The 13,608-nt window shown below is 39.5% G+C and overlaps 1 protein-coding gene across 3 annotated transcripts in view; it reads right to left on the bottom strand.

The window, feature by feature from the left end:
* Positions 1-7: 7 nt before the first annotated feature.
* Positions 8-13,608, bottom strand: part of LOC117321210 (WD repeat-containing protein 19-like) — a 41,798-nt gene continuing 28,197 nt past the window's right edge. The window contains exons 23-31 of one of the 3 annotated variants that reach the window (XM_033875675.1): positions 9,000-9,075; positions 8,660-8,742; positions 8,171-8,311; positions 4,288-4,377; positions 3,941-4,065; positions 3,540-3,649; positions 3,060-3,203; positions 850-946; positions 8-442 (exon numbers count right to left, since the gene is read on the bottom strand). In XM_033875675.1, coding sequence (XP_033731566.1) covers positions 360-442; positions 850-946; positions 3,060-3,203; positions 3,540-3,649; positions 3,941-4,065; positions 4,288-4,377; positions 8,171-8,311; positions 8,660-8,742; positions 9,000-9,075 — 949 coding nt within the window. In that variant the 3' untranslated portion in view covers positions 8-359. The other 2 variants (XM_033875676.1, XM_033875674.1) reach the window with 2 other exon arrangements.

Below are 13,608 nucleotides of genomic sequence, written 5' to 3'. Positions count from 1 at the left end.
GGGCGTTACGGTAGTTACCTGGAAAGGGGACATTACATTTATTAGGACGTCGTGGGCGTTACGGTAGTTACCTGGAAAGGGGACATTACATTTATTAGGACGTCGTGGGCGTTACGGTAGTTACCTGGAAAGGGGACATTACATTTATTAGGACGTCGTGGGCGTTACGGTAGTTACCTGGAAAGGGGACATTACATTTATTAGGACGTCGTGGGCGTTACGGTAGTTACCTGGAAAGGGGACATTACATTTATTAGGACGTCGTGGGCGTTACGGTAGTTACCTGGAAAGGGGACATTACATTTATTAGGACGTCGTGGGCGTTACGGTAGTTACCTGGAAAGGGGACATTACATTTATTAGGACGTCGTGGGCGTTACGGTAGTTACCTGGAAAGGGGACATTACATTTATTAGGACGTCGTGGGCGTTACGGTAGTTACCTGGAAAGGGGACATTACATTTATTAGGACGTCGTGGGCGTTACGATAGTTACCTGGAAAGGGGACATTACATTTATTAGGACGTCGTGGGCGTTACGATAGTTACCTGGAAAGGGGACATTACATTTATTAGGACGTCGTGGGCGTTACGATAGTTACCTGGAAAGGGGACATTACATTTATTAGGACATCGTGGGCGTTACGATAGTTACCTGGAAAGGAGACATTACATTTATAGATTATATCATTATTTGGAATTTTACCAAACCTCTGGTATAAAAATCTTTAATTTATACAGTAAATGTCTATATAATTGAATTATCTCCCCATGTCCTATGGTAAATGATGTCAAGGTGTAAAATATACACAGAAATAAGTATTTTTCAGATATTAAAACATAACTGTACCAGCATTCTGTTCCTCGCGAGCGATGATGATGGCAGTGCGAGCTGCTTCTCTGTACTGTTTCAGGGCCATATACAGCCGGAATAGGTACTTGGCATCCTACAATATTAACACATTCATTCAATACACTACCTAATGAAAACAAAATCTGATAAACACAGAAAACTGATCATCCTTTTACAAGTGATAATGATAGCAATTTTAGCAGTAGCCTTAGGAATGTTATCTGTCCCCCCCCATCCCCCAACCGAGGAAATCTATGAGCTGTCTAGTGACCTGTTACCTTAGGAATGTTATCTGCCCCCCCCCTCTCCAACCCCCACTGAGGAAATCTATGAGTTGTCTAGTGAGCTGTTACCTTAGGAATGTTATCTGTCTCCCCCATGAGGAAGTCTATGAGTTGTCTAGTGAGCTGTTACCTTAGGAATGTTATCGGTCTCCCCCATGAGGAAATCTATGAGTTGTCTAGTGAGCTGTTACCTTAGGAATGTTATCTGTCTCCCCCATGAGGAAATCTATGAGTTGTCTAGTGAGCTGTTACCTTAGGAATGTTATCGGTCTCCCCCATGAGGAAATCTATGAGTTGTCTAGTGAGCTGTTACCTTAGGAATGTTATCTGTCTCCCCCATGAGGAAATCTATGAGTTGTCTAGTGAGTTGTTACCTTAGGAATGTTATCTGCCCCCCAACCCCCACCGAGGAAATCTATGAGCTGTCTAGTGAGCTGTTACCTTAGGAATGTTATCTGTCTCCCCAACCGAGGAAATCTAGGAGTTGTCTAGTGAGTTGTTACCTTAGGAATGTTATCTGTCTCCCTCATGAGGAAATCTATGAGCTGTCTAGTGAGCTGTTACCTTAGGAATGTTATCTGTCTCCCTCATGAGGAAATCTATGAGCTGTCTAGTGAGCTGTTACCTTAGGAATGTTATCTGTCTCCCCCATGAGGAAATCTATGAGCTGTCTAGTGAGCTGTTACCTTAGGAATGTTATCTGTCTCCCCATGAGGAAATCTATGAGCTGTCTAGTGAGCTGTTACCTTAGGAATGTTATCTGTCTCCCCCATGAGGAAATCTATGAGCTGTCTAGTGAGCTGTTACCTTAGGAATGTTATCTGTCTCCCCCATGAGGAAATCTATGAGTTGTCTAGTGAGTTGTTACCTTAGGAATGTTATCTGTCTCCCCCATGAGGAAATCTATGAGTTGTCTAGTGAGCTGTTACCTTAGGAATGTTATCTGTCTCCCCCATGAGGAAATCTATGAGTTGTCTAGTGAGTTGTTACCTTAGGAATGTTATCTGCCCCCCAACCCCCACCGAGGAAATCTATGAGCTGTCTAGTGAGCTGTTACCTTAGGAATGTTATCTGTCTCCCCAACCGAGGAAATCTAGGAGTTGTCTAGTGAGTTGTTACCTTAGGAATGTTATCTGTCTCCCTCATGAGGAAATCTATGAGCTGTCTAGTGAGTTGTTACCTTAGGAATGTTATCTGTCTCCCAACCCCCACCGAGGAAATCTATGAGTTGTCTAGTGAGTTGTTACCTTAGGAATGTTATCTGCCCCCCAACCCCCACCGAGGAAATCTATGAGTTGTCTAGTGAGTTGTTACCTTAGGAATGTTATCTGTCTCCCCCATGAGGAAATCTATGAGTTGTCTAGTGAGCTGTTACCTTAGGAATGTTATCTGTCTCCCTCATGAGGAAATCTATGAGCTGTCTAGTGAGCTGTTACCTTAGGAATGTTATCTGTCTCCCCCATGAGGAAATCTATGAGCTGTCTAGTGAGCTGTTACCTTAGGAATGTTATCTGTCTCCCCATGAGGAAATCTATGAGCTGTCTAGTGAGCTGTTACCTTAGGAATGTTATCTGTCTCCCCCATGAGGAAATCTATGAGCTGTCTAGTGAGCTGTTACCTTAGGAATGTTATCTGTCTCCCCATGAGGAAATCTATGAGCTGTCTAGTGAGCTGTTACCTTAGGAATGTTATCTGTCTCCCCCATGAGGAAATCTATGAGCTGTCTAGTGAGCTGTTACCTTAGGAATGTTATCTGTCTCCCCCATGAGGAAATCTATGAGTTGTCTAGTGAGTTGTTACCTTAGGAATGTTATCTGTCTCCCCCATGAGGAAATCTATGAGTTGTCTAGTGAGCTGTTACCTTAGGAATGTTATCTGTCTCCCCAACCGAGGAAATCTATGAGCTGTCTAGTGAGTTGTTACCTTAGGAATGTTATCTGTCTCCCCCATGAGGAAATCTATGAGCTGTCTAGTGAGCTGCGTGTCGTTGGCTCGTCCTACAGTCTCTATAGCCAGCTCTATAGCCCTGCCATCCTCTCCACTACAACGCAGGAAGTGCTTCATCGCCTGGAAATACAGCAAATATGACAGTTCAAATCTGTCATCAGTAACACTAATGTGTATAACAGTTTAACACAAAGTTAGGTAAACTTTTGCTGACAATGGCAAAGCACTTGTATTTCATATATAATAAGCTGTTTGACAGAAAATGAGCCAAAAACAACATGGATAAAGGGAATAAAAGGTTGCTTTAAATTTGCTAGAGAAGGAGGAAAAGATAATTGTGATGAATTTAATAATAAGGACCAGTAACTAAGTGTAAAAATTCCATTGTATACCGAACACATTATTTACACTGATGTATCAAACATGAAGCAGATAAAGTAAGTTATCTCCCCTTACCCTGCTGTACTGTCCACTGAGAAGGAAGAACTTTCCAGACAGGAAGTGGTTCTTCTCATTCTCAAAATAGAGAGCAATGCTCTGGTAGTCTTCTGGGGTAGCATCCGGACCTGAGAACAGGGAAAATATTCCGTTAGACATTGACAAATGGTAAAGTTTCTGTATAAATCTTGGAACACCATACATCAATCATTTGAAATTAAGCATTAAATTAAATCATTATCTTTAACCTGAGTTTTTTCTCGTGAGAAATTTCTTGAAGGATTCATTCATTATTCAGATCTTAAGTATATAAAGTATTATGGCTATTAAAATATGTGTGACATACTTTTTAACAGATAATGATGTAATACATCCTAGTGGTATGTGACAATATACCTCATCCCTTGTGGTTGACCTACCTATAATGTCGGCGTACGTCTCCATCTGATTATGTGTCTGAGCCAGCTGGAATGCCTCGTCATTACACTTAGACATCACCAGGAACTGGATAGCGGACGAGTAGTCATTTAACTTCTGGAAAAACCTACCAAAAGCAAAACGTGTCATTGTTACTACCTGGTACTGGTTAGACCACAAAGAACTGGGGTTGTATGGGAGGATGTACTGGCAGAGGAGGGGAGCTAACTCATGCTATTCCTCTGGACCACTATACTAACGTGGTTTATCACTATTTAACATACTGTAACAGATCTCAGTATTACAGTATTGTAGTAGTGAAGTTTGTACACTTATACAGGATACTTACTTAGCCACCATCTTGGCTCCCTCTATAGACTGAATATCACGAACAATTCTCACAGCTTCCTCGGGGTTCTGTAGGTAGTCGAGGTTTATCCTGAAAATAAAGTCAGCTATTGTTAATGAGTTATTGGAGATACATATTGATCTAAACATTAAAAATCACCAAATACGATTCAACTTGGCAAATTCAAAGTCTGTAGTTTCCACAAATACAATATAGCCGCTTATTTTTAAATTTTAGTCGATTTAATTATCGCTCAAGTTTCCCAATTGGTACTTAATTGTGTTAATATGGTTGACAGGATCACTGGTGAGGTATAGCAGTATAGACCTGCAGGTACCAGGTGTAAACAGTGCGACGCGACACAGTTCTGGTGGTGATTGGTTGTATTGTACCTCGGCGTGACACAGTACTGGTGGTGATTGGTTGTATTGTACTGCGACGTGACACAGTACTGGTGGTGATTGGTCGTGACACAGTACTGGTGGTGATTGGTTGTATTGTACTGCGACGTGACACAGTACTGGTGGTGATTGGTTGTATTGTACTGCGACGTGACACAGTACTGATGGTGATTGGTTGTATTGTACTGCGACGTGACACAGTACTGGTGGTGATTGGTCGTGACACAGTACTGATGGTGATTGGCTGTATTGTACTCTGACGTGACACAGTACTGGTGGTGATTGGTTGTATTGTACTGTGACGTGACACAGTACTGGTGGTGATTGGTTGTATTGTACTGCGACGTGACACAGTACTGGTGGTGATTGGTTGTATTGTACCTCGACGTGACACAGTACTGGTGGTGATTGGTTGTATTGTACTGCGACGTGACACAGTACTGGTGGTGATTGGTTGTATTGTACTGTGACGTGACACAGTACTGGTGGTGATTGGTTGTATTGTACTGTGACGTGACACAGTACTGGTGGTGATTGGTTGTATTGTACTGCGACGCGACACAGTACTGGTGGTGATTGGTTGTATTGTACTGCGACACGACACAGTACTGGTGGTGATTGGTCGTGACACAGTACTGGTGGTGATTGGTTGTATTGTACTGTGACGTGACACAGTACTGGTGGTGATTGGTTGTATTGTACTGCGACGTAACAAAGTTCTGGTGGTGATTGGTTGTATTGTACCTCGGCGTGACACAGTACTGGTGGTGATTGGTTGTATTGTACTGCGACGTGACACAGTACTGGTGGTGATTGGTTGTATTGTACTGCGACGTGACACAGTACTGATGGTGATTGGTTGTATTGTACTGCGACGTGACACAGTACTGGTGGTGATTGGTCGTGACACAGTACTGATGGTGATTGGTTGTATTGTACTGCGACGTGACACAGTACTGGTGGTGATTGGTTGTATTGTACTGCGACGTGACACAGTACTGGTGGTGATTGGTCGTGACACAGTACTGGTGGTGATTGGTTGTATTGTACTGCGACGTGACACAGTACTGGTGGTGATTGGTTGTATTGTACTGCGACGTGACACAGTACTGATGGTGATTGGTTGTATTGTACTGCGACGTGACACAGTACTGGTGGTGATTGGTCGTGACACAGTACTGATGGTGATTGGCTGTATTGTACTCTGACGTGACACAGTACTGGTGGTGATTGGTTGTATTGTACTGTGACGTGACACAGTACTGGTGGTGATTGGTTGTATTGTACTGCGACGTGACACAGTACTGGTGGTGATTGGTTGTATTGTACCTCGACGTGACACAGTACTGGTGGTGATTGGTTGTATTGTACTGCGACGTGACACAGTACTGGTGGTGATTGGTTGTATTGTACTGTGACGTGACACAGTACTGGTGGTGATTGGTTGTATTGTACTGTGACGTGACACAGTACTGGTGGTGATTGGTTGTATTGTACTGCGACGCGACACAGTACTGGTGGTGATTGGTTGTATTGTACTGCGACACGACACAGTACTGGTGGTGATTGGTCGTGACACAGTACTGGTGGTGATTGGTTGTATTGTACTGTGACGTGACACAGTACTGGTGGTGATTGGTTGTATTGTACTGCGACGTAACAAAGTTCTGGTGGTGATTGGTTGTATTGTACTGCGACCTGACACAGTACAGGTGATTGGTTGTATTGTACTGCGACCCGACACAGTACAGGTGGTGATTGGTTGTATTGTACTGCGACGTGACACAGTACTGGTGGTGATTGGTTGTATTGTACTGCGACGTGACACAGTACTGGTGGTGATTGGTTGTATTGTACTGCGACATGACACAGTACAGGTGGTGATTGGTTGTATTGTACTGCGACGTGACACAGTACTGGTGGTGATTGGTTGTATTGTACTGCGACGTGACACAGTACTGGTGGTGATTGGTTGTATTGTACTGTGACGTGACACATTACTGGTGGTGATTGGTTGTATTGTACTGCGACGCGACACAGTACTGGTGGTGATTGGTTGTATTGTACTGCGACACGACACAGTACTGGTGGTGATTGGTCGTGACACAGTACTGGTGGTGATTGGTTGTACTGTACTGTGACGTGACACATTACTGGTGGTGATTGGTTGTATTGTACTGCGACGTGACACAGTACTGGTGGTGATTGGTTGTATTGTACTGTGACGTGACACAGTACTGGTGGTGATTGGTTGTATTGTACTGCTAACGCGACACAGTACTGGTGGTGATTGGTTGTATTGTACTGCGACCCGACACAGTACTGGTGGTGATTGGTTGTATTGTACTGCGACATGACACAGTACAGGTGGTGATTGGTTGTATAGTACTGTGACGTGACACATTACTGATGGTGATTGGTTGTATTGTACTGCGACGTGACACAGTACTGGTGGTGATTGGTTGTATTGTACTGTGTCGTGACACAGTACTGGTGGTGATTGGTTGTATTGTACTGCGACGTGACACAGTACTGGTGGTGATTGGTTGTATTGTACTGTGACGTGACACAGTACTGGTGGTGATTGGTTGTATTGTACTGCGACGTGACACAGTACTGGTGGTGATTGGTTGTATTGTACTGCGACGTGACACAGTACTGGTGGTGATTGGTTGTATTGTACTGCGACGTGACACAGTACTGGTGGTGATTGGTTGTATTGTACTGTGACACGACACAGTACTGGTGGTGATTGGTTGTATTGTACTGTGATGTGACACAGTACTGGTGGTGATTGGTTGTATTGTACTGTGATGTGACACAGTACTGGTGGTGATTGGTTGTATTGTACTGCTACGTGACACAGTACTGGTGGTGATTGGTTGTATTGTACTGTGATGTGACACAGTATTGGTGGTGATTGGTTGTATTGTACTACGACGTGACACAGTACTGGTGGTGATTGGTTGTACATTTGTGTATTGTACTGCGACGTGACACAGTACTGGTGGTGATTGGTTTATTGTACTGTGACGTGACACAGTACTGGTGGTGATTGGTTGTATTGTACTACGACGTGACACAGTACTGGTGGTGATTGGTTGTACTGTACTGTGTATACAGTTTTTTGTCTGTATCCATTATTACATCACCCGAGTCATAAGTCAAGCCCAGGACTTGGTATAAGTAAGTTCCAGCTAAGAACATGCGATGTGTTTGGGTAAAATAATCAATTCTTACTGATGTCAACATTTAGCAGCTCATACTTTAGTGTTTCAAATTAAAATAGTCGCTTAATAAGCTAAAATTTGCACCTCGTCAAAATAACCTGCTATGCAGTATTCAAAATGGATATCATTCCAGATTCTAGGTCTGACACTTGGATTTATTATCTTAGAATAAAAGACTTAAATTCACAAGATATCTATATACATGTAATGTTTGTCAGACCAGGAGACAGGAGTACTGGTGAGAATCTGTACCTGATGACATTGTCCCAGTCCTTGGCCTGTTTGTAGGCGTCCGCTGCCTCCTTGTAGCGACCGTCTGCTTCCTTAGCCTTAGCATACTGGGCGTGGATCTTTGGAGAGGTAATGTGTGACAGAAGCTCTCCAACTTTGTTCCTGTAAAACACAGATTGTTACACTAGAGTTTGATGGAACAATGTTTTTCCATAACTTATTTCTCCATGTATCTTTCGGAAAAAATATCCTTTGGATACCATAGATATGATAAACTTCAAATTTTACATCTAAGAATTATGAACATCTTATATTTTTGATATCAAACTGAAATCACACAAATTATCACTGAAAGAATGATACGACCATCCCATCACTAGAATGATACGACCATCCCATCACTGAAAGAATGATACGACCATCCCATCACTGAAAGAATGATACGACCATCCCATCACTGAAAGAATGATACAACCATCTCTTCAAATACAGAGACAAAGTACGACTCACCAATTCTTACTGCGGATGTAGACGGAGGCCGCTTTGTCATAGTAACCTCCATGTTCATATAACATGGCAGCTTCCTGCCATTGCTGAAAGACAAAATTTGTGTAGTGAAGGTACTTTCATGGTATTACAAATAATATGTTTGTTTTTACTTGTCATTAAACAGATCAAATGAAGCCAGGAGTGATAGGACCTGAAGTATAAATCTTATACCTTTGTTAAAACTAATACTGACTCCAGATTACAAATAAATAATACTTCATGTAGACTTCGTTTTCTCTCTAATGCTGTGAGACTATGACCATCTAATCTTCAGAAACCAAACAATGAGGCTGGCTGTTACCTTCATTCCCTCCAGTATACTGGCACACTCCTTCTTCAGTATCCTACTGGGCATCTTCAGGGCCATGTTTACACCCCTGTAATCATAACATATAAATAATACAATAAAACCTGGTAACCTTAATCAGACAATTATCATAACATATCAATAATACAATAAAAACTGGAAACCTTAATCTGACAATTATCATGTTCTGTTTACACCTCTATAATCATAACATATCAATAATACAATAAAACCTGGCAACCTTAATCAGACAATTATCATGTTCTGTTTACACCTCTATAATAATAACATGTAAATAATACAATAAAACCTGGCAACCTTAATCAGACAATTATCATAACATATCAATAATACAATAAAACCTGGCAACCTTAATCTGACAATTATCATGTTCTGTTTACACCTCTATAATCATAACATATCAATAATACAATAAAACCTGGCAACCTTAATCAGACAATTATCATGTTCTGTTTACACCTCTATAATAATAACATGTAAATAATACAATAAAACCTGGCAACCTTAATCAGACAATTATCATAACATATCAATAATACAATAAAAACTGGAAACCTTAATCTGACAATTATCATGTTCTGTTTACACCTCTATAATAATAACATGTAAATAATACAATAAAACCTGGCAACCTTAATCAGACAATTATCATAACATATCAATAATACAATAAAACCTGGCAACCTTAATCAGACAATTATCATAACATATCAATAATACAATAAAACCTGGAAACCTTAATCAGACAATTATCATGTTCTGTTTACACCTCTATAATAATAACATGTAAATAATACAATAAAACCTGGCAACCTTAATCAGACAATTATCATAACATATCAATAATACAATAAAACCTGGCAACCTTAATCAGACAATTATCATAACATATCAATAATACAATAAAACCTGGCAACCTTAATCTGACAATTATCATGTTCTGTTTACACCTCTATAATAATAACATGTAAATAATACAATAAAACCTGGCAACCTTAATCAGACAATTATCATAACATATCAATAATACAATAAAACCTGGCAACCTTAATCTGACAATTATCATGTTCTGTTTACACCTCTATAATCATAACATATCAATAATACAATAAAACCTGGCAACCTTAATCTGACAATTATCATGTTCTGTTTACACCTCTATAATAATAACATGTAAATAATACAATAAAACCTGGCAACCTTAATCAGACAATTATCATAACATATCAATAATACAATAAAACCTGGAAACCTTAATCAGACAATTATCATGTTCTGTTTACACCTCTATAATAATAACATGTAAATAATACAATAAAACCTGGCAACCTTAATCAGACAATTATCATAACATATCAATAATACAATAAAACCTGGCAACCTTAATCTGACAATTATCATGTTCTGTTTACACCTCTATAATCATAACATATCAATAATACAATAAAACCTGGCAACCTTAATCTGACAATTATCATGTTCTGTTTACATCTCTATAATAATAACATGTAAATAATACAATAAAACCTGGCAACCTTAATCTGACAATTATCATGTTCTGTTTACATCTCTATAATAATAACATGTAAATAATACAATAAAACCTGGCAACCTTAATCAGACAATTTAATTATCATAACATATAAATAATACAATAAAAACTGGTAACCTTAATCTGACAATTATCATAACATATAAATAATACAATAAAAACTGGTAACCTTAATCTGACAATTATCATAACATATAAATAATACAATAAAAACTGGTAACCTTAATCAGACAATTATCATAACATATAAATAATACAATAAAAACTGGTAACCTTAATCAGACAATTATCATAACGTATAAATAATACAATAAAAACTGGTAACCTTAATCTGACAATTATTATGTTCTGTTAACATCTCTATAATCATAACATATAAATAATACAATAAAAACTGGAAACTGTAGTTTCATGTTAGTCTAAAGTTGATCCTGTTTTTTCGCAATATATAAACAATATATTGAAAGTAATATTCCCATTGTCCCTCTTAACATAATCATGAAACAATTTTTAATTTATCATGTATTTTATTTTAACTTAATCTTAATATAAAATACCTTAAAATGTTCTCAGTAGCCTCAATACAAAGGCAACATACAAATATTAAATCTCTGTAGGACTGTCTTCTTTACAGTAAAATCTGAGGTGTTCTGGGGACCGGGGAAATATATACTTATAAGGTGAAAACGTTATATCCTTCATGGGGAAATCACAGGTATACTTCATATGTGAAATACAAGTAACACAGTCAGATCTTATTAACAATTTAATTCAATTTTTTAATATTAACATCTCATAACAGGAAACAAAAGCAATATTTACATTATGTACAGAAACAGCAAATGATACGGCCATGACTATTTCACAGCATGGTTAAGGTTGAATTGTCTATTGCTTAAAAACGATGCAATCAGTGATTGCTTTGTATTATCTCTATTGCTGACGATGACATTTTTCTAGCAGGTGTTTTGTAGAACTGACCACAGGTATTTAATATCTTACTGATAAAAACACTGAATGTAATCAGTTCCCCTTTTTAATTGTGACAAAATACCAGCAGCTGACAATTTGACCATGTGTGTGTAATATTATAAAGTATTGTAAGTGTTTACCGATGCCTATCTTACCTGTACTCACATACTTCATACCAGGGGAAATTGGGCCGGGAAATCAATACATTAAAACCAGATATTTTGTTTACCGAAATGTTATAACGGCACAAATTAACAAGGATTACATAGTAGTTTTGACAGGGATTTTCTGTTCATATGTTATTGCCAAAAATAGGTTAGAACTGAATACTTTTAAATTATAAAGAGATTTTACTGTACATGTATCAGGACTAACCCAATGACAGATATATCATACCAACATACAGATCTGATACCTTCCAGACAGACAGACATACAGGCTATGCCTGGCACAAAGATAGATATTATACCTACCTACGGATATCTCCCATCTGGATAGACATACGAGCTATGTCTGGTACAAAGATACCTACCTACGAATATCTCCCATCTGGATAGACATACGAGCTATGTCTGGTACAAAGATAGATATTATACCTACCTACGGATATCTCCCATCCGGATAGACATACGAGCTATGTCTGGTACAAAGATAGATATTATACCTACCTACGGAGATCTCCCATCAGGATAGACATACGAGCTATGTCTGGTACAAAGATAGATATTATACCTACCTACGGAGATCTCCCATCAGGATAGACATACGAGCTATGTCTGGTACAAAGATAGATATTATACCTACCTACAGATATCTCCTATCCGGATAGACATACGAGCTATGTCTGGTACAAAGATACATATTATACCTACCTACGGATATCTCCCATCCGGATAGACATACAAGCTATGTCTGGTACAAAGATAGATATTATACCTACCTACGGATATCTCCTATCCGGATAGACATACGGGCTATGTCTGGTACAAAGATAGGTATTATACCTAACAGTTACCTACGGATATCTCCCATCCGGATAGACATACGAGCTGTGTCTGGTACAATGATACCTACCTACAGATATCTCCCATCCGCATAGACATACGAGCTGTGTCTGGTACAAAGATACCTACGCACGGATATCTCCCATCCGGATAGACATACGAGCTATGTCTGGTACAAAGATAGGTATTATAGCTACCTACGAATATCTCCCATCCGGATAGACATACGAGCTGTGTCTGGTACAAAGATAGATATTATACCTACCTACGGATATCTCCTATCCGGATAGACATATGAGCTATGTCTGGTACAAAGATACCTACCTACGGATATCTCCCATCCGGATAGACATACGAGCTATGTCTGGTACAAAGATAGATATTATACCTACCTACGGATATCTCCTATCCGGATAGACATACGAGCTGTGTCTGGTACAAAGATACCTTCCTACGGGTATGTCCCATCCGGATAGACATACGAGCTGTGTCTGGTACAAAGATAGATATTATACCTACCTACGGATATCTCCTATCCGGATAGACATACAAGATTATACCTACCTACGGATATCTCCTATCCAGATAGACATACGAGCTATGTCTGGTACAAAGATAGACAGTATACCTACCTACGGATATCTCCCATCCGGATAGACATACGAGCTATGTCTGGTACAAAGATAGATATTATACCTACCTACGGATATCTCCTATCCGGATAGACATACGAGCTATGTCTGGTACAAAGATACCTACCTACGGATATCTCCTATCCGGATAGACATACGAGCTATGTCTGGTACAAAGATAGATATTATACCTACCTACGGATATCTCCCATCGGATAGACATACGAGCTGTGTCTGGTACAAAGATAGATATTATACACCTACCTACGGATATCTCCTATCCGGATAGACATACAAGATTATACCTACCTACGGATATCTCCCATCCGGATAGACATACGAGCTGTGTCTGGTACAAAGATACCTACCTACGGATATCTCCCATCCGGATAGACATACGAGCTATGTCTGGTACAAAGATA

This window comes from Pecten maximus, unplaced genomic scaffold (genome assembly GCF_902652985.1).
Source record: "Pecten maximus unplaced genomic scaffold, xPecMax1.1, whole genome shotgun sequence".
In the NCBI taxonomy this organism is placed as follows: Eukaryota; Metazoa; Mollusca; class Bivalvia; order Pectinida; family Pectinidae; genus Pecten; species Pecten maximus.
The sequence above is the reverse complement of the archived record's forward strand: the minus strand, read 5'-3'. Positions and strand labels throughout refer to the sequence as shown.